The sequence below is a fragment of the Conger conger genome, chromosome 9, assembly GCF_963514075.1.
Source record: "Conger conger chromosome 9, fConCon1.1, whole genome shotgun sequence".
Taxonomy (NCBI): Eukaryota; Metazoa; Chordata; class Actinopteri; order Anguilliformes; family Congridae; genus Conger; species Conger conger.
This window is the reverse complement of record NC_083768.1, coordinates 56,990,795-57,010,858: the sequence shown is the minus strand read 5'-3', so window position 1 is coordinate 57,010,858 and position 20,064 is coordinate 56,990,795. Positions and strand designations below refer to the sequence as shown.

Below are 20,064 nucleotides of genomic sequence, written 5' to 3'. Positions count from 1 at the left end.
TCAACCGGGGACAGGCAGCCTCTACTGCCTGTGAGTCATCAACCGGGGACAGGCAGCCTCTACTGCCTGTGAGTCATCAACCGGGGACAGGCAGCCTCTACTGCCTGTGAGTCATCAACCGGGGACAGGCAGCGTCTACTGCCTGTGAGTCATCAACCAGGGACACACAGGCTCCGCCCCTCTATTATTTTCAAGTCGTCAACTAGGATTTCTAATTCTGGTTGAGGTCGTCTCCACTGTGTGTCTGGGGGAGAGGATTGCGGGTAATGACAGGCAGGACAGTTTGCAATCTCCCATTTTGATTTTGCTCACTTGTTCAGTTGTTCACGTGGTCATTCAATTACTCACACTCTCGATGTTTCACGCGTTCATTCAGTTTTTCTTTCAATTGCTCACTTGCTCTCTCCCGTCACTCTCTCCGACACACATTCTCACACACACACACACACACACACACCCTCTCTCTCTCTCTCTCTCTCTCTCTCTCTCTCACACCCACCCTCTCTCTCTCTCACCCTCTCTCTCTCTCTCTCTCTCTCTCTCACCCTCTCTCTCACCCTCTCTCTCTCTCTCTCTCTCCCCCTCTCTCTCACCCTCTCTCCCTCCCTCCCTCTCTCTCCCTGCAGAGGAAGTCGGTGCTTCACTGTGATAAGTGCCGGCTGCAGTTCCTCTCCAGCAGGGACAAGCTGGAGCACAAGCTCGGCCAGCACAAGTCCTTCCGCAAGCCCCGGCAGCTGAACGGCCTGAAGGCTGGCACCAAGGTCAGCCCCGACCTGTGACCCCTGTGACCCCTGTGAACCCTGACCTTTAACCCCTGACCCCTGCCTCTGTGTGCAGCCTCGTCACGTCATGTTCACGTGAAAAGATACATGCATTTGTGATTGGCCACAAGTGAACTCTTGTGAGTAGGAACCGTGCAATTGTAAGCGCGCACTGGGGAGTGCTGGGAAATGTAGTTCAGTTCTCATAACCCAGTGGCAGCGATCCGATGTGTTTACATTGGGCGGCCTGTAGCGTAGTGGTTAAGGTACATGACATGACTAATCCCGGTGTAGCCACAATAAGATCCGCACAGCCGTTGGGCCCTTGAGCAAGGCCCTTAACCCTGCATTGCTCCAGGGGAGGATTGTCTCCTGCTTAGTCTAATCAACTGTACTTTGATTCTGCCCTGGGCCAGAAACCCAGAACAGTGTGTGAAAGGGGCTCCGAGCTCATGTCCCTCCGGCGTTCTGGCAGGTCACGATCCGTGCCTACGCGGTGGAGCAGAGGACTGTGGGGATCGTGAAGATGAGCCAGCCCCGGGCGACGGCGGCGAAGCCCGAACCCACCGACCGGCCACTGAGCGGCCTGGCCACGCCCTCCCCCGCCAAGAGGCAGCCAATCGGCAAGAGGAAGCCCATGTGCAGCATGCAGGACCTGCTGACCAAGTTCCAGGAGGAACGGTGTGTGTGTGTGTGTGTGTGTGTGTGTGTGATGCACTGTGAGATGTTCACTTTGGAATTGGTATGATGCTGGGATGCATTGTGGGATTGTTGGGATGCATTGTGGGATTGTTGGGATGCACTGTGGGATTGTTGTGGTGCATTATGGGACTTGTATGCCCCTCTCAGAGCCGCCATGGGGAAGCAGAGCTGTCTGGAGTGCACCTTCGACGTCCCAGACTTCCCCAGCCACTTCCCCACCTACGTCAACTGCACCCTGTGCCACTACTGCACCTGCTGCTCCCGCGCCTACGCCAACCACATGATCAAGTGAGTCCCCCACACACCTCCACACACACTGCCACACACACACCACACACACACACCTCCACACACATCAACCACATGATCAAGTGAGTCCCCCACACACCTCCATACACACTGCCACACACACACCACACACACACACACACACACCTCCACACACACTGCCACACACACCGCCACACACCTCCATACACACACACACACCTCCACACACACACTGCCACACACACCGCCACACACCTCCACACACACACCTCCACACACACACCTCCACACACCACCGCACACATACCACCACATACTGCCACACACACACCTCCACACACACCACACACACACACACACACACACACCACACACACACACACACACACACACCTCCACACACACCACCATAAACACACCTCCATAAACACACCTCCATACACACCGCCACACACACACCACACACACACACACACCGCCACACACACACCTCCACACACACACCACACACACACCACACACACACACCTCCACACACACACACCTCCACACACCTCCATACACACACACCTCCACACACACCACACACACCTCCACACACACCACACACACACCACACACCACCGCACATATACCACCACATACTGCCACACACACACCTCCATACACACCACACACACCTCCACACACACCACACACACACCACACACACACCGCCACACACCACACACACACCGCCACACACACACACACACACCACCACACACACACACCTCCACACACACACCACACACACACCACACACCACCGCACATATACCACCACATACTGCCACACACACACCTCCACACACACTGCCACACACACCGCCACACACACACACCTCCACACACACACACCACACACACACCACATACTGCCACACACACACACCTCCACACACACACACCACACACACACCACATACTGCCACACACACACCTCCATACACACTGCCACACACATACCACACACACACCACATACTGCCACACACACACACCGCCACACACACACCTCAACACACACCACCACACACACCACCACACACACACCACAACACACACCACCACACACACCACCACACACCTCCACACACAGCCGTCTCTGGGCAGACGCTGAAGAAAAGCCCAACCCTGTTTTTAGCTTGTAATTGAATTATTGAATTATTGAATTATTAATGAATTGAATTATTGTACAGTTATACAATGTTTCGGTACCAGCCCGTCAACTGCATATTTTGAAACCCAAATTTAAGGACTATAAACACGTCTTATCTCTTGTACCTTTGAAGCCCCTCAGCCTGTGTGAAGTCTGTTAGTCAGTCTTAACGTCTCCGGGGCTGAGTGTGAGTCCTGTGAGCTGTCAGCTCTGTCTTTGGCAGTTCTAACGGTTTCTGTCACTTCAATTTCAGCAACCACGTGTCCCGCAAGACCAGCACCAAATACCTGGCCTTGTACAAGGCTGGCCCCAGGTAACCCCGACCGTCTCCTCTCCCCCGTCATTCCCTGTGCTCTCTCTCTCTCTCTCTCGCTCTCTCTCTCTTTCTCTGACTCCCCCTATCATTCCCCATGCGCTCTCTCTCTCTCTCTCTCTCTGTCTCTGTCTCTCTCACTCTCACTCTCTCACTCTCACTCTCACTCTCACTCTCACTCTCTCACTCTCACTCTCACTCTCACTCTCTCTCTCTCTCTCTCTCTCTCTCTCTCTCTCTCTCTCTGACTCCCCCTATCATTCCCCATGCCCTCTCTCTCTCTCTCTCTCTCTCTCTCTCTCTCTCTCTCTCTCTGTCTCTGTCTCTCTCTCTCTGACTCCCCCTATCATTCCCCATGCGCTCTCTCTCTCTCAAATTCAAATTTCAAATTCAAATTCAAATTGCTTTATTGGCATGACAAAATTTGCATTTGTATTGCCAAAGCATGGCAAGGAACATGTTAAAACAGATGAAAATAACACAGTAATATGATTATTATATAAAAAAAAAATAATAATAAATTAAAAAAAAAAAAATAAGGATAATAATTAACAATAATAAATCTATATATACATATATATACACACATATACATGCACATGCATATTCATACACACGTATATACACATATATATATACATACATACATATAATTAGACACATCTTTCTAACATACTAATAACAAGCTAATCTAATAATAACAGTTTATATAACAGGTAAATTTAATATGTGTGTGTGTGTGTGTGTGTGTGTGTGTGTGTGTGTTTGTTTTGTCACTCACTGTCTCTGAGTATGTGACATTCAGACACATATTTCACTGCAATATGTGCAGTTGTTCCCTCTCCCAAGACTATCGGTAGTTGGTTGCTCTCTTCTAGGTGGAGAAAGTTGGGGATATGTTTTTTAAATTTATTAAAATATTTTTTTCTGATATTTTTGTATTTTTCACATTTTAGAAGGAAGTGCACCTCCGTTTCAACCTCACCTGTCATACAGTGACCACATATCCTCTGTTCTTTTGGTAGCCAGGACTTTTTATGTCTACCTTTTTCAATGGCTAGGTTGTGGTCACTGAGTCTGTACTTGGTAAGGAGTCGTCTCTGCTTCATATCTCGGACAGTTACAAGATATTCAGCCAATTTGTATTCTCGTTTTAGGGCCAGGTAGCAAGTAAGCTTGTTTTGTGTTTTGGTTTGGTTGTTCCAATGTTCCAGATAAATGGTTTTATTTTGTTTAGCAATTTGGTTTATTCTGATTTGTGTTTGTGAAGCAGTGCTGGCCTGAGAGATGTTCTTGTTAGATGTGAGATGATTAGTTAGTCTCAGTACCAGCTGACTTAGTGGACTCTTTTCGGGGTTCAGCTCTTGGGTTTGAAATGCGTGGAACTGCAGTGTTGTTTTGGGACTTGATTTCAGATGCATCCAGAATTTGAGTGACCTTTTTTGTATGTTTATAATCAATGGGAATCGTCCTAATTCAGCCCTGCATGCATTGTTTGGTGTTTTTTGTTGGATGTTTAAAATTGTTCTGCAGAATTCTGCATGTAGGGCTTCAATTGGATGCTTCTCCCATCTAATGTAGTCCTGTTGACTGAGTGGACCCCATACTTCACTTCCATACAGAGCAATTGGCAGGATTACACTGTCAAATATTTTTGACCAGATTCTGATTGGAATGTCAATCTGGAAGAATTTTTTTCTGATTGCATAGAAGGCTCTGCAAGCCTTTTCTTTCAGTGAATTCACTGCCAGACCAAAGTTTCCTGAGGCGCTAATTTTCAGACCCAGGTAATTATAGGACAGGGTGTGTTCTAGGGCGGCGTTTCCTAGACTGAACATGTGTCTGCTTTCCTGAGATCTTGCCTTTTTTTGGAAGATCATTATTTTAGATTTTTTATGGTTTACTGTCAGGGCCCAGTTCTGGCAGTACTGCTCTAGCAGGTCCAGATGCTGTTGTAGCCCCTGTTCAGTGGGCGACAGCAGCACCAGGTCATCTGCATAGAGGAGGAATTTAACTTCCTTCTTGTTTAGTGTTAGGCCAGGTGCTGTAGATTGTTCCAATAACACCGCTAACTCATTTATATAGATATTAAATAGAGTAGGGGACAAGTTACATCCCTGCCTAACCCCTCGCCCTTGAGTGAAGAGATCAGTCCTTTTATTGCCAATTTTTATTCCGCATTTATTATTTGTATAAATTGATTTAATTATGTCATATACTTTACCCCCTACACCGCTTTGGAGAATTTTATAATATAAACCTTCCTGCCAAATTGAATCAAATGCTTTTTTAAAGTCAATAAAGCATGTAAACATTTTTTTTTTCTTTTGTTGGTGTACATGTTGATTAATTAGGGTGTGTAGGGTGTAAATATGATCAGTAGTTCGGTGGTTTGGTAGAAAGCCAATTTGTCCTTTACTCAAGACATTGTGTTCGGTAAGGAAGGCCAGTATTCGGGCGTTAATAATACTGCAGAAAACCTTCCCCAGATTACTGCTTACACAAATGCCTCGGTAGTTATTTGGGTCTAGTTTGTCTCCACTCTTGTGTATTGGGGAAATAAGCCCCCAGCTCCAGTTCTCAGGGAAGCAGCCAGCTTGGAGAACGAGATTGAACAATTTGAGCAGGGCCAGCTGCAGCTCAGCGGTGCTGTGTTTAAGCATCTCTGTCCTGATGCTGTCATGGCCACAAGCTTTTCTTGGTTTCAGTTTTTTAATTTGGTCTTCTAATTCTTTAATTGAGATTTGGTAGTCAAGTGGGTTCTGATTGTTTTTGATAGTTGATTCTAGGATTTTTAGTTTTTCTTTGATTTTGTTCTGTTCCAAATTGAGATTGTTTGGTGATATTTGTTTATATAAGTTTTCAAAATGTGTTTTCCAGGTATTACAGTCTTGTATAGCCAGATTTTGTGTGCTCCTGTTGCTCAATTTGTGCCATTGTTCCCAGAACTGATTTTTTTCAATAGAGTCCTCAATTTCTCTGAGGGTTTGATTATAATGATTAAATTTTTTGTGTCTTAAAATCTTTTTATATTCTCTCAGTGCTTCAGTGTAGTTTTGACGATTTTCCAAATTTTGTGGTTCATGGTGTTTTTGGTTGGACAAGTGTCTTAATTTTTTTCTGACACTTCTGCAGTCCTCATCAAACCACGTTTCTTTTTGGGGTCTCAGGCCAGATTTCTGACTTTTGTTTTTGAGACCTGCTTTGTTGGCTGATTTATAATATATTTTGTTAATTTGGGTTACAGCTATATTTATGCCAGATTGGTTTGGTTGGAATGTTTTTGAGAGAAAGTTTTTAATCAGGTTAGTAGTCTCCGGTGAACTGATTGCCGTTTTAAATTTTACATCACTGTCATGAGCCCATTTGAACGTTTTGTTCAGCTGAAATGTTTTGCAGGGCTCGGGTTCTTTGGCTATCTTTTGTCCATTTCTTTTTAAGTATACATTTATCTGACAGTGATCAGAAAGTGGTGACTGTGGTCTGACAGTGAATGCACTAATGAAGGAGGGGTCCATGTCAGTGATTGCATAATCGACTACACTAGTCCCAAGAGCTGAACAACAAGTGAACCTCCCTAAAGAGTCCCCTCTAATCCTTCCATTAAGCATGTACAGACCTAAGGATCGACAGAGGTGCACTAACTCTTTGCCATTTTTGTTTGCAGTATAATCAAGACTGTTTCTTTGGGTAGTGGTGGGGTTAAGGTAGACAGAGGATGTTCTGAAAATGTGGCTGTTGCCAGCAGAATCCACGATATCATTCTCTGATCCTGTTCTGGCATTTAAATCTCCGATCAGTAGGACATTACCCTGGGCCTGGTAATGCCTGATCTCCGAATGGAGAATTTCAAATAAATTGTCATCGAAGTATGGTGACTCTAAAGGGGGAATGTAGGCCGCACAAATGTATATGTCATTATTACATTCAATGGTGTTTTTGTTTAATTTCAGCCACATATATGTTGGTTTTCTTTCAATTTCAAATAGATTTGATGATAGTTCCTCTTTGTACCATATCACCACCCCTCCTGAGTCTCTGCCATGTTTAATAGTGTTATGTTTTAGGGATGGAAGTAAAATTTCTCGATAGTTTGGGGGACAGTGAGTGTTTGTGTTGTCACGGCACCATGTCTCTAAGAGAACAATGATGTCATGACCAGATATGTGTGTGTGGAATTCCGAATTTGTGGTTTTAATTCCAAATGTCGATGAATACAAACCCTGAATATTCCAAGAGCTAATTAGTAATGATCTCATTTTCATTAAAATTTCATTTGTTATAGATCTGTATAATAAAAAGCAATACAGACAAATCAAGAGGTAACAACAGAGGATCAAGTGGTAGAAAAAATAAAAAATAAAAAATGAAAAAAATTGGCTATACATGCATATACATACGTATACATCCATACATACAAACATATACATACACATACGTTTACATATATGCATATATACACATACATACACATGTATACACCCCCTTTCCTTTTCTTTTTATATATATGTATGGACATACTTATCCTATAATTCTACAGATGAGCTGTAATAATTGCCTCACCTCTCCATAGTCTGGAGAATCAGGGTGGTTCCTCCCAGACAGTACCTGAGCGTAGGTGGGCTGTGTGTTAGGGGGTGCTGTGACCTGCACTCTGTTGTGCTGTGCTCCTCTGTAGTAGGCCGTGCCAGATGTGTTGTCTCTCTCTCTCTCTGTCTGTCTCTGTCTCTGTCTCTGTCTCTCTCACTCTCACTCTCACTCTCACTCTCACTCTCACTCTCACTCTCACTCTCTCTCTCTCTCTCTCTCTCTCTCACTCTCTCTCTCTCTCACTCCCCCTGTGCTCTCTCTCTCTCTCTCTCACTCACTCTCTCTCTCTCTGACTCCCCCCCCTCTCTCTCTCTCCCCCCCCCTCTCTCTCTCTCTCTCTCTCTCTCTCTCTCTCTGCCCCCCCCTTTCTCTCTCTCTCTCTGCCCCTCTCTCTCTCTCTCTCTCACTCTCTCTCACTCTCACTCTCACTCTCTCTCTCTCTGACTCCCCCCCTCTCTCTCTCTCTCTCTCTCACTCTCTCTCTCTCTCTCTGACTCCCCCCTCTCCCTCTCACTCTCTCTCTCTCTCGTTCCCCAGGTGGTCTGAGCTCACCTGCACGGGCTGCAGCTTCACCACCCAGGTGGGCGACCAGATGGCCAGACACCTGGCCAAGAACCCGGACCACGGCTCCAGCTACTGCATGCTGAGAGGTGGGCTTTACCTGCGCACCTGCCGTCCTCCTCCGCCAACCTGGCTACCCGGCCCACACTTCCTGTTGGGTTATGGGGTGCCGCTCACAAATCGAAATTTTAAACATGTGGCAGTGGCTTTGGATTGGTGTGCACTGTTGACCTGTCAGTTAAGGTGTGAGAAGCCAATGTGTGATTGGAATGTTCGTGAGTGAACGTTCTACCGCTGATGTCACAATCACTGCCGGTGACTGATTGCAGTGGAGTTCTAGAACACTGACATTTTTTTCATAGTTTCCCTTTCAAAGGGATAAAACATCGAATAACGAGTAACGTTACATGTCATGTTAATGTCGACGATTGGGACATTATTGGTGTATAAATGAGGCCAGCGTATTCTTTATGAAAATGTGCTACATAAATGAAATATGATTGATTAACTGATTAAATGCTCCACATTTGTAAACGCTCTCTTGCTTCAATTTGACGTTCTTCCTTAAGTTCAGGTTTTGGCTTTTTGAGTTTGTTTTTTCATTTCTTAAACTGAAATCAATATCAATAGTGAGTTATGTTTGTAAATAGCGGAGATTTGAGTGAACACTGGCAGTGTTCCATCTGAAATTCTTCCTTCTTTTACAGGACCTCCAGCACAAGGACAGAGAGCCCAGAGGTACTGAATGATCTTTGTACAGGCGACACTCTCTTACAGCTCTTCATATTTCATATTTCCTGTTCCTGGAAGTGTGGATTAATGGGTGCACTGACTCCCGACTCTCTGAACTCAAAGGACATTTCAGAGAATCAAATCCTTGTGTTTAATTCCGTACCTAGTTTCATGTGTAAAATCTAAATGCAGTTACACAGGTAAAGTTTCTAAAGGCAGTTACACAGGTAAAGTTTCTAAAGGCAGTTATGCAAGTAAAGTTTCTAAATGCAGTTACGCAGGTAAAGTTTCTAAATGCAGTTACACAGGTAAAGTTTCTAAAGGCAGTTACGCAGGTAAAGTTTCTAAATGCAGTTACACAGGTAAAGTTTCTAAATGCAGTTACACAGGTAAAGTTTCTAAATGCAGTTACACAGGTAAAGTTTCTAAATGCAGTTACACAGGTAAAGTTTCTAAATGCAGTTACACAGGTAAAGTTTCTAAAGGCAGTTACTCAGGTAAAGTTTCTAAATGCAGTTATGCAGGTAAAGTTTCTAAAGGCAGTTACACAGGTCAAGTTTCTAAATGCAGTTATGCAGGTAAAGTTTCTAAAGGCAGTTACACAGGTAAAGTTTCTAAATGCAGTTATACAGGTAAAGTTTCTAAAGGCAGTTACACAGGTAAAGTTTCTAAATGCAGTTACACAGGTAAAGTTTCCAGAGGCAGTTACACAGGTAAAGTTTCTAAAGGCAGTTACACAGGTAAAGTTTCTAAAGGCAGTTACACAGGTAAAGTTTCTAAAGGCAGTTACACAGGTAAAGTTTCTAAAGGCAGTTACACAGGTAAAGTTTCCAGAGGCAGTTACACAGGTAAAGTTTCTAAAGGCAGTTACACAGGTAAAGTTTCTAAAGGCAGTTACACAGGAAAAGTTTGGGTCCACTCCCCATCTTAGATGTTTCATCACATAAGAAGGGCACCTCCGAACTCAGTTTGAAAGGTATCCCATAATACTCTTCCTAAAGCAGCAATCACCAAACTTCAAACCGTAGAAAAAATGTCACCGCAAGGTCTTTAACCAGGTCCCAACGCAGAGAGCACATCACGGCTCTATTGCAAGAGTTGCGTTGGCTTCCTGTATCTTTTTGGATTGATTTTTAAATGTTGCTCATGGTTTTTAAAGCACCCCCTTAGATTACTGATTGTCCTTCAGCACATACTGGGTCCCTCCACAGCGCCTCTTCGCCGTTCCCAGGCCCACCAGTAGAAACAGGCCGATGCTTTCAGTGCATATGCTGCTAAACTGCAGCACCATGCCCCCTCACATCACAGAGGCTGATTCAGTTCATATTCTGAAGTGCCTGAAAACACACCTATTTAAGTCTGCTTTTAATGAGCCACTTTATTTACTCTACCTTCTTATTGCTCTTATTTACTGTTAATACATTTTCTTTTTTTATCGCGTCCCAATTGTATTGTATCAGTATTACCGTTTGCCTTGTTTTACTATTGGTGTTGTATTTTTTAAAATGGTGTTGTATGGCTTGACCGTATAACAATTTGTTATTTCATTGATCTGTAAAAAGCACAAAAGCTTTGTGGAAAAAAAAAAATTCCTTTTTCCCCGTGCCTCTCTGTAGCCGTGGCAACACTGCAGCGATGGCCGTGTTGGGTCCTGATGTGGGCCAGGCCGTCCGGGCCCTGCCCGTGTCCTCCCGCGTGCTCCCCCTCCCCGTCCCGACGACCTCCGCCCAGGAGGGGCGTGACCAGGGGGCAGGCTCGAGCCCGGAGGGCGGGGCAGGCGCGGGGGCGGGGACGCCGGTAACCGAGGGCGACGCGCGGCCCCGGGGGGCCACACGGCTGCGGATCCTGCTGTTCGCGCTCTGCTGTGGGGTCCCCCGCGCCGCCCAGCGGTTCCACTCCTCGCCCGAGGCCATCTGGACCTGGCTGCTGGAGCGGGAGAGGGGCCTGGAGCGGGAGAGGGGCCTGGAGCCCGGGGGCGGGGCTGAGGCTGGGGGTGGGGCTGGAGGTGGGGGCAGGGCGGAGCCCGGGGGTGGGGCGGAGCCAGGGGCCGGGGGCGGGGTGGAGCCCGGGGGCGGGGTGGAGCCGGGGGGCGGGGCTGAGCCCGGGGGCGGGGCGGAGCCCGGGATCCGAGCCCCGGAGGCGGAGCGGCTGGTGCGCTGGGTCCTGTGCCGGCGTGAGCAGCACCTGCCCGTCCACGAGAAGAACCTCCTGGCCCGCGCGGTGGACCTGCTCCGGCGCCGCGGCGACGGCCGGCCCGTCAGAGTGTCCCACGCCTGGATGGTGGACTTCCTGCTCGGCTGGCGGCTGGGCGTCCAGGCCACGGACACGGTGGGCCGGCCCCTCCCCGCCTCCCTGGAGCAGGCGGCCGGCGCCTTCCTGCAGTCGGTCCGGGGCGCGGCGGCCGCCCTGCCCCTGGCCTCCGTGGGCGCGCTGGACGAGCTGTCGGTCTACGTGAACTTTGACCTCCTGGCCAGCCCGGGGGCCTCGCGGGACCGCCAGCAGTTCGCCTTCCACCTGGCGGGCACCGGCGGCCAGCTCTGCGACGTCTTCCTGGCGGCCACGGCGGACGGGGCCCTGCTGCCCGCGCTGGTGTTCCCGCGGCTGCCCCTGACCGCCGACGGGCTCCGCCTCCCCCGCGGCGTGCTGCTGGAGGGCGGGGCCGCCCCGCGGGGCCACACGGTCCCCGAGCAGCTGGCCCTGTGGGCGTCCCGCGTGTGGGCGCCCGCCGCCCGCCCCGGCCCCGCCCTGCTGCTGACGGACAGTTTCCATGGACACGCGCGGCCGGACTTCCGCGAGGCGCTGCGGGCGGCGGGCACGGCGGGAGCTCTGGTGCCGGCGGGCTGCGGGGCCCGGCTGCAGCCGCTGGAGGTGTGCGCGGGCCCCGGGCTCCGCCGCTTCCTGGAGGCGCGCTGGAGCCGGCTGGTGGCGGAGGGAGGCGCGCAGGCCCCGCTCACGCCCCCCGGGATGATGCAGCTGCTGCTGGACTGGCTGGGGGAGGCGCTGGAGGTGCTGGCGGGTCGGCCCGAGGTTCTGCGCCGCTCCTTCCGCTGCAGCGGCCTGGTCCCGCCCGCGCCGGGCGACGCCGCCCCCGCCCCCATGCAGCGGGAGCTGGTGCGCCTCCTCACCACGGCCCTCATGGGGCCCGGGGTGACCGGCCCCGCGGCGCTGGGGCCCGAGGGGGGGGAGGGGGCCCCGGGCGGGGCGGGCGGCCTCCAGGCGCCCGGCGAGAGTTCCGCCCCCTCCCCCCGCCGGCCCCCGGCCCCCACCGGCCCCCAGGCGCTCCGCAGCATCTTCGAGAAGGACAGCGACGCCGAGTCCTTCCTCGGGTTCGACGAGTCGGAGATCTCCACCGCGCTGGGGCCGTAGCGTAGCCCCCCTGCCCCCCTCCCCCTCCCCCTCCATCCTGAAAACCAGGAGACCAGGAGGGCTTTTCTACACCAGGGCTGTCGAACTCCAATCCTGGAAGGCCGCAGTGGCCGCTGCTTTTCGGCATGTCTGATTGTTTTAAGTCATTGATCGGGCTAAAGAATCCACACACCTTGTTCTCAAGACCTTCACTGGCTGCTGCTTCAAAGGAAACCATGAAAAACCAGCAGACACTGTGGCCCTCCAGGACTGGAGTTTGACACCCCTGTTCCACACAGAACGTCCGTCCCCTGGAAGTCCCCTACTCCAGAAGTTTCCGCTGCTGACTGTTGGCGTCGTTTTGGAAGCATGTCAGCTTCCTCCCCTCATGAATATTGATGAGTGCGGATCGGAAATAGTGATCTCAGTAACTGTGGGCCGATTCCAGCTGCTGAAGCCGGGGCTCTGTACTCACACAAGTCTTATTGACACAGACCTGACACAACCCTGACACAAAAATGCAAGTTTTATTTGTGTTTCATTAATGTTTAAACTCTTAAGCTACTGTATTTCTCTATGATAAAAGGGGTTCGAATAGCTACAGTTACACTACTTCATGAACATTTTCACTACATCGTCCACATTAAAAATGTGTGGATGAGCTGTTTTTAAACGGTTATAGACTGATACAACCCTGACGCTGTGGCTCATCCAGAATCGCAAGCCGTCATTTCGTGACGGAAAACTGCTGCTTAGACTAACACTGATAAGTGATGCAGTAAAGGTCAATTCAGGACAAAAACACTGCTTTATGTTAGATGAGGAGGCGACATACTGAATGTGCTGCATTTCAGCCCTGCGTTTTGTGCCTCTGTGGGGAAAAGGAAAATTGTGGCTTGGACTAAACTGATCGTAAGGAGCGATGGTCTTGATTCTGGACAGAAACAGTACTCTTATGAAAAGGTGACACTAAACTGACAAGGTTAAAGGGAGAACTGTGGCTTGGACTAAACTGATTCAGTCTGTGAGAAGTGATGGTGTAAACACAGGTGGTGTACAAAACGACAACTGTTCTCAATTTCTTTTCTTTTTTGTTTTTGACTTGTGTGTTTAGACTTGTGTCTACGGTTCTTTGGTGTATGTAATCCCCCTTTTTTTGTAAACTGTTACACCCCAACTCGGGTCCTAGTGGAGCTCTTTTTGATAATAAAAACATTACCAGAAATACTGACTGCTTGCCTCCTTGCTAATGTAATTAACGTCAGTTTTTTTTTTTTTTTCGGATCAGGATGATCAGCGTGACGGCCTGGAACACCGTTAGTTTCTTCCACTTTTCCCTCGGAGCTGAATGCTACCGCGGCGACGGTTCTGCTGAAATCGTATCCATCGCGTGGCATTCGGTCTGCGGAACACACCAGCACTCTCACATTACATTACATTACATTACGTGGCATTTAGCAGCTCTTATCCAGAGCGACGTACAACAAAGTGCAGATCAATCAAGAACACGTGCAAAAGTAGACCTGAGAGGACAGTACAGTTCCGAGTCCTAGCGTAAACGTACAGAAATTCAGAGCCCTTGAAGAGTACAATCACCTTTCAAACTAGCATACCACAGTTGGCAGCTAGAATACAACAATACAACAGCCAATAAAGACAACAATACCTATACAAGTAACGATATCTATACATAAGTGCCATTACAGTCTAAGGCTAATCATGGTGGTGAGTTGGGGAGGGAAAGGTGTAGCCTGAAGAGATGGGTCTTCAGTCTGCGCTTGAAGGAGGTCAGAGACTCTGCCGTTCTGACATCCCCCGGGAGGTCATTCCACCACCGTGGGACCAGGGCAGACAGCAGTCGTGAGCGTGAAGTGCAGGTGTGGCGAGGGGGAGGCGCCAGACGGCTCGAAGTGGCAGAATGGAGGGGTCTTGTTGGTGTATAGGTCACCACTCTCTACAGCACTCTGAGGGTGGTGTTACCGCACGCTCTACAGCACTCTGAGGGTGGTGTTACCGCACGCTCTACAGCACTCTCACTGAGGGTGGTGTTACCGCACGCTCTACAGCACTCTGAGGGTGGTGTTACCGCACGCTCTACAGCACTCTCACTGAGGGTGGTGTTACCGCACGCTCTACAGCGCTCACTGAGGGTGGTGTTACCGCACGCTCTACAGCACTCTCACTGAGGGTGGTGTTACTGCACGCTCTACAGCGCTCACTGAGGGTGGTGTTACCGCACGCTCTACAGCACTCTGAGGGTGGTGTTACCGCACGCTCTACAGCACTCTGAGGGTGGTGTTACCGCACGCTCTACAGCACTCTGAGGGTGGTGTTACCACACGCTCTACAGCACTCTGAGGGTGGTGTTACCGCACGCTCTACAGCACTCTCACTGAGGGTGGTGTTACCGCACGCTCTACAGCACTCTGAGGGTGGTGTTACCGCACGCTCTACAGCACTCTCACTGAGGGTGGTGTTACCGCACGCTCTACAGCGCTCTCACTGAGGGTGGTGTTACCGCACGCTCTACAGCGCTCTCACTGAGGGTGGTGTTACCGCACGCTCTACAGCGCTCTCACTGAGGGTGGTGTTACCGCACTCTCGCTGAGGGTGGTGTTACTGCACGCTCTACAGCACTCTCACTGAGGGTGGTGTTACCGCACTCTCTACAGCACTCTCACTGAGGGTGGTGTTACCGCACTCTCTACAGCACTCTCGCTGAGGGTGGTGTTACCGCACGCTCTACAGCACTCTGAGGGTGGTGTTACTACACCCTCTACAGCAGTCCCACAACAAATTCAAGTTTGACCCGATCCGATTGGCTGCCTGAATCATGTGGCACTCATTGCCTGTCCACATAGATCCACTTCACTGGCTCTAGTCATGACAAAGGCAGAATGGATTTTACATCTTTATTTTCCTTTTACAAAAAAAACAAACTAAATTGGTTACAGAGTGTTGCTAAGATCAGATCGTGGTAGACAGACAGAGAAATGGATGACTGTTTTTCCGGGGAGGGGTTGTGATGGTCGGGACACTGGAACAGCGCTGAATCACTCGAAGCCACTGTAAAAGAAGAGTGGGATGGGTTACGGCTTTTTAAATGGTTAAAATGAGACCACATACACGTCCAAGTCGACAGAATGAGTGCACACATTGGACTGATGACGTGCCTGTGGAAAGAGAATCAATTCCCGCTGCCTTTGACCTTTGACGGAACATGCTACCCACCTGACCATGTTGGCGATCTCCCAGTTCGTCTCAGAAGACAGGGGCCCCACGATCTCCACGCCCTCTTCCGTTACGATGGCGATCTCGTGCTGAAATGAGCGAGGATAATGTTAGCCCAATCCAATGGAATCATTTCAATGGCTGGCACTTCTCAACCAATAGACACCTCCAATCCACCAGTGCCACTGCAGAGACACACTTGGGAAATGGACACTAAAGTCCTTCATGAGTGTGTCTTATTATACATTCAGGGTACATTCTGAAGTTGATTTAAAGTGGAGTTATTTTGCGTGCTCGTGAAATGAATAGGATGTTTGTGAGCACATCTATCTACCACCTGCTCCACCAATGAGAATGCGCCACGGATGATGCCCCAGTTTGGAGGAGGGTTGTGATTGGCTGGGAGAGTCAGCCAGTTGTCGGAGCGGTGACTAATCTGACTATAGGAGGGGTGTGATTGGCTGTGATTCAGGAGGAGGGCTGTGATTGGCTGCGGGACTCACCCGGTTGTAGGAGCGGGCGTCGCGGTAGTACAACACTTTGAGGCAGCGCTCCACCAGGGCCTGCGCCTCCGCCTTAGTGATCTCCACCTTGTTCTCCACCACCTCCCTCATGAGCGGCTGGGGAGGAGGAACCACAACTACAAATTACCCCAAACGCACACAAGAACTACACCTTTCACCTGGACTCTCACAGGAAGTAGAGCTACACCTTTACCTGAACACACACACACAGGAACCAGACCTACACCTTTTCAAGAACTACCGCTACACCTTCACCTGATAACTACTTTACCTGAACACACACACTCACACACACACAGAACTACACCTTTATTCAAAACTACAGCTACACCTTTCACATTTCCCCTCAGACAGTTACCACTCTGTACCTGAACCTCCAAACAAATTCCCTCTTACCTGTGCCAGGTAGGCCCCGAACCCTGTGGCCACTGTAGGAGCCTCATAGGCCACGCCCAGCTTGTCCACATAACCCAGGAAACTAAAGAGAAAGGAAAGAAAATAATAAATTAAATAAAAATAAAAAGAAACAACTTCAGCAACAAAATGGAGGGCTTAAAGATGAGGCTCTCTTACATTTTTTTTCGGGTCTGATTTTCTCCAAATTTTGAACGGGCAATTATATTAGTAGACTTATGTCACTGCTGCAACTTACTCTGCCTTTTTGGGTTGGCAGACAAGCCCAACTGACCAGAGCAACCGCGACGAGGACAGTCCCGTCAACTGAAACCCTCCCTCCAAGGGCCACACTACAGCCCGGATACACACCAGCCAACATGGGGGGTGGCCTGGATTAGACACCAGAGCATGGAGCCCGCCCACCCACCCGCTGCAACCAGACCCGGGTTCAAACAGCTTTTGACATGGATTCAAGTACTTCTCTGTGCTCTACTGATCTTGCCTGGTGCATTAGAGTCAAGGCAAGCTTAGTCAAATGCAGAAAAGGACTTGGATCCAACGCAATGACCATTTGAGCCCAGGTCTGGCCGGAAGCCCGGGTTCCGCAGGCCCCGTCACAGGCCTCACCTCTCGCCGTTGTAGAAGCCTCCGATGACGACCGTGTTCCACAGCGGGTTCATCTTGCTGCGGCGGTTGTACATCACGCGGGTGAGCCAGGAGTGGATGGCTTTGGGGCTGTAGCTGTGCCCGTCGCCCAGCAGCTCCTCGTCGATCCTGGACACACAAGGAGAGAGCGACTCGTAATCTACCGTGTCCCCGGACACGCTCAAAATGGCCACCTGATCTACAGTGCCCCCGGACACACTCAAAATGGCCACCTGATCTACAGTCCCCCCAGACACACTCAAAATGGCCGCCTACCGGACTACGACCATGGAGTCAACATGGAACAGAGCGGTGCAAACTGGAAGAAGAAAATGTAAGCTGGTTTGCACACGCCTAATGGCTCCAGAAACTGATGTATTTATTAAATAAGTCAGTTTAGTGCCAGTGGAAGTAATAAAAGAATGAAGAAGAAAATAAAATAAAAACTATTCCACCAACAAGTTTGCGGGACCTTCGCTCATCTTTTTTTAAAGTATAACCTATACAAAAAAACCATAATAGGCATTGCCAAGATTCTGAAGGGCCCCAAAACCCACCCACTTCCAAATAATATAAAAATATATATAGTACATGTTAGAATAATTAGGGGCCCCCTGGTACTGCCCCCTAACCAGCTGCTTATGTCACGTATTGGCTAGTCAGTGTGATGATTAATGACAAGGAGTGTCAAGCCTTGATTGCCCCCAATTCCTTCAAACAAAAAAGATCTTCCCTAATGTTAATGTCAAAAGATGCACACACTACTCAGATACAGCAGTATCCCACAGACAGTGGCTGTAAAAACATGCTTCAGGCCAGTCCCCCGTAAAGCTACACTTACACCATCTGCTCGATGATCTGTTTGAGGTACTGGTAGTCGGCGTAGTCCCCGGAGGCGCCCAGGATGGTGTTTTCGTTGACCTTCATGAGACGCGAGATGTTGCGGAAGCGGGCCAGGGACCCGTAGGAGCCGAGCATGTCCGCCGCGATGATGACGCCGCCGGTAAACTTGACGCCCAGTACAGACGTACCCGTTACCATGGGGTTACTAATGAGGGAGAATATGGAAAAATTGGTTTATCACTTAGTTTTTGTGAATTATGTACTGCATGGCACAGTCGCCGAACTTGATCCTGCCCTCCAATGCAATTCGATTATAGTTTCAATGTGTAATATATAATTGTTCCTGGTTACAAATACATTTGCTTTTTCAGTGGGCAATAACTCGAGCGTACAAGTTACTGACTAGCAACATTACAAGCACAAATACTACAAAAACACAATACAAAAATATCTCTGTAGGTCGCAAGATGATTTGATAATTGTATGAGTTAGAACTATCGATTGTATTAGTTTAGCTAGTTAACTAGAGCAAGTTCAGGAACTAATCAATCAGCAGATTATCGTCGGCTACCCAACGTGCTACAAAATGTACGAGTAAAAATGTGACCTTAGTTATCCAAGTAACTAGCTAACATTAGCTAGTTACTCAACCACGTAACGTAGTCGGAAGGTAGACAAGTAGCAAGGCAGCTAGCCAGCTAACGTCAGCGAACTAAACAAATTAAGATTTAATGACAAAACCGTTAAAAATACAAACACTTAACGCAATGATGTTAAGACCTAATCCAAGTAGCTAATTAACTAGCTCGCTACTACATTAAAATAATAAATAACGTTAAATGAGCCACAGTGGCTAGCTGGTTAGCATCCTATTACAATTATCACCACCATGATGATACAGCAGGCTCAGAAGGAAAACGAAACTGCTAAGGAACTAAACCTTCAACCATCTCTTCCACAGAAAGATTACACTTAAGAATAAAACATACTCACAGTGTGTGTCTTACGGGTCCACATCCAGGAACTGTGGGGTTACTGTTACCGGGAAAGGAATAAAATTGACCGGGTTTAGGTCCGTTCTCCCAAAAACTCATCTTCATTCCGCTCGGGTCCATTTTGAAAACTGGCGGAAATGACGACATACGTGGCTTGAAGCAACTTGACCGCATTTCGCAGTCATATTTAATACTGGCAAGAGAATGGACATATGGGATATTGGAAGACTTTGTTGGTTTCGTCCACTGTCGGCCCAATGACTTACACTCACCAAGCACTTTATTAGGTATTTATTTGACTCCTTTTTTAGACTTCTACTGCTGTAGCCTATCCACTTAGAGTTATGATGAGTTGTGTGTTCAGAGACGCTGTTCTGCATACCACTGTTGTCATGTGTGGTTATTTGCGTTCTTGTCACCTTCCTGTCAACTTTGACCAGTCTAGCCATTCACTGGTTTTTTGCACTATTCTTTGCAAACTCTAGAGACTAGTGTGTGTGAAAATCCCAGGAAATCAGCAGTTTCTGAGATACTCAAACCACCCTGTCTGGCACCAACAATCATTCCACAGTCAAAGTCACTTAGGACACAGACAGTTTAAATCCAACATGGCAAAGAGCCACTCTTTATGGCTTCTAATAACTGATGGGCAATATTTGCGCATTTCTATTAGATGAAGACAGACTAGCCCAACTGAGCACAGAATCCGAGATTTTTTTATTTTTCCGTAAAGAGGGCAGAGACACTATTACATCAGATAAGGAATCTTGGCGCAAACAAAAACAACATCCAATCACATCTCTGTCACTAGGCAGACTCTGATAGGAATCTTGAGCCCTGTTACTGGGCAGATCTGAAAAGTATCGCCTATCACATTAAATCTTGACAAGAAAATATGGGCATTTGACCAATGGAATTAAACGCACTTCGTGTATCCGGGCAGGACGAACGCAATTC

General features: G+C 48.6%; 2 protein-coding genes across 2 annotated transcripts in view; one reads left to right on the top strand and one right to left on the bottom strand.

Annotated features, from left to right (window-relative positions):
* pogza (pogo transposable element derived with ZNF domain a) overlaps nt 1-12,494 on the top strand; it is a 20,994-nt gene extending 8,500 nt beyond the window's left edge. Inside the window, exons 13-20 of the mRNA XM_061256048.1 lie at nt 627-761; nt 1,237-1,442; nt 1,611-1,751; nt 3,186-3,245; nt 8,373-8,485; nt 9,104-9,134; nt 10,745-11,114; nt 11,211-12,494. Coding sequence (XP_061112032.1) covers nt 627-761; nt 1,237-1,442; nt 1,611-1,751; nt 3,186-3,245; nt 8,373-8,485; nt 9,104-9,134; nt 10,745-11,114; nt 11,211-12,494 — 2,340 coding nt within the window. The remainder of the gene's footprint in view (nt 1-626; nt 762-1,236; nt 1,443-1,610; nt 1,752-3,185; nt 3,246-8,372; nt 8,486-9,103; nt 9,135-10,744; nt 11,115-11,210) is intronic.
* Nucleotides 12,495-15,371: 2,877 nt separating this feature from the next.
* On the bottom strand, nt 15,372-19,287 carry psmb4 (proteasome 20S subunit beta 4). Its single transcript, XM_061255080.1, has 7 exons — nt 19,106-19,287; nt 18,111-18,317; nt 17,252-17,398; nt 16,625-16,706; nt 16,208-16,324; nt 15,705-15,793; nt 15,372-15,539 (listed from the first exon to the last, which is right to left on the bottom strand). The coding sequence occupies exons 1-7, from the start codon at nt 19,279-19,281 to the stop codon at nt 15,527-15,529; spliced, it is 831 nt and encodes a 276-aa protein (XP_061111064.1). The 5' UTR covers nt 19,282-19,287; the 3' UTR covers nt 15,372-15,526.
* Between the last annotated feature and the right edge of the window lie 777 nt (nt 19,288-20,064).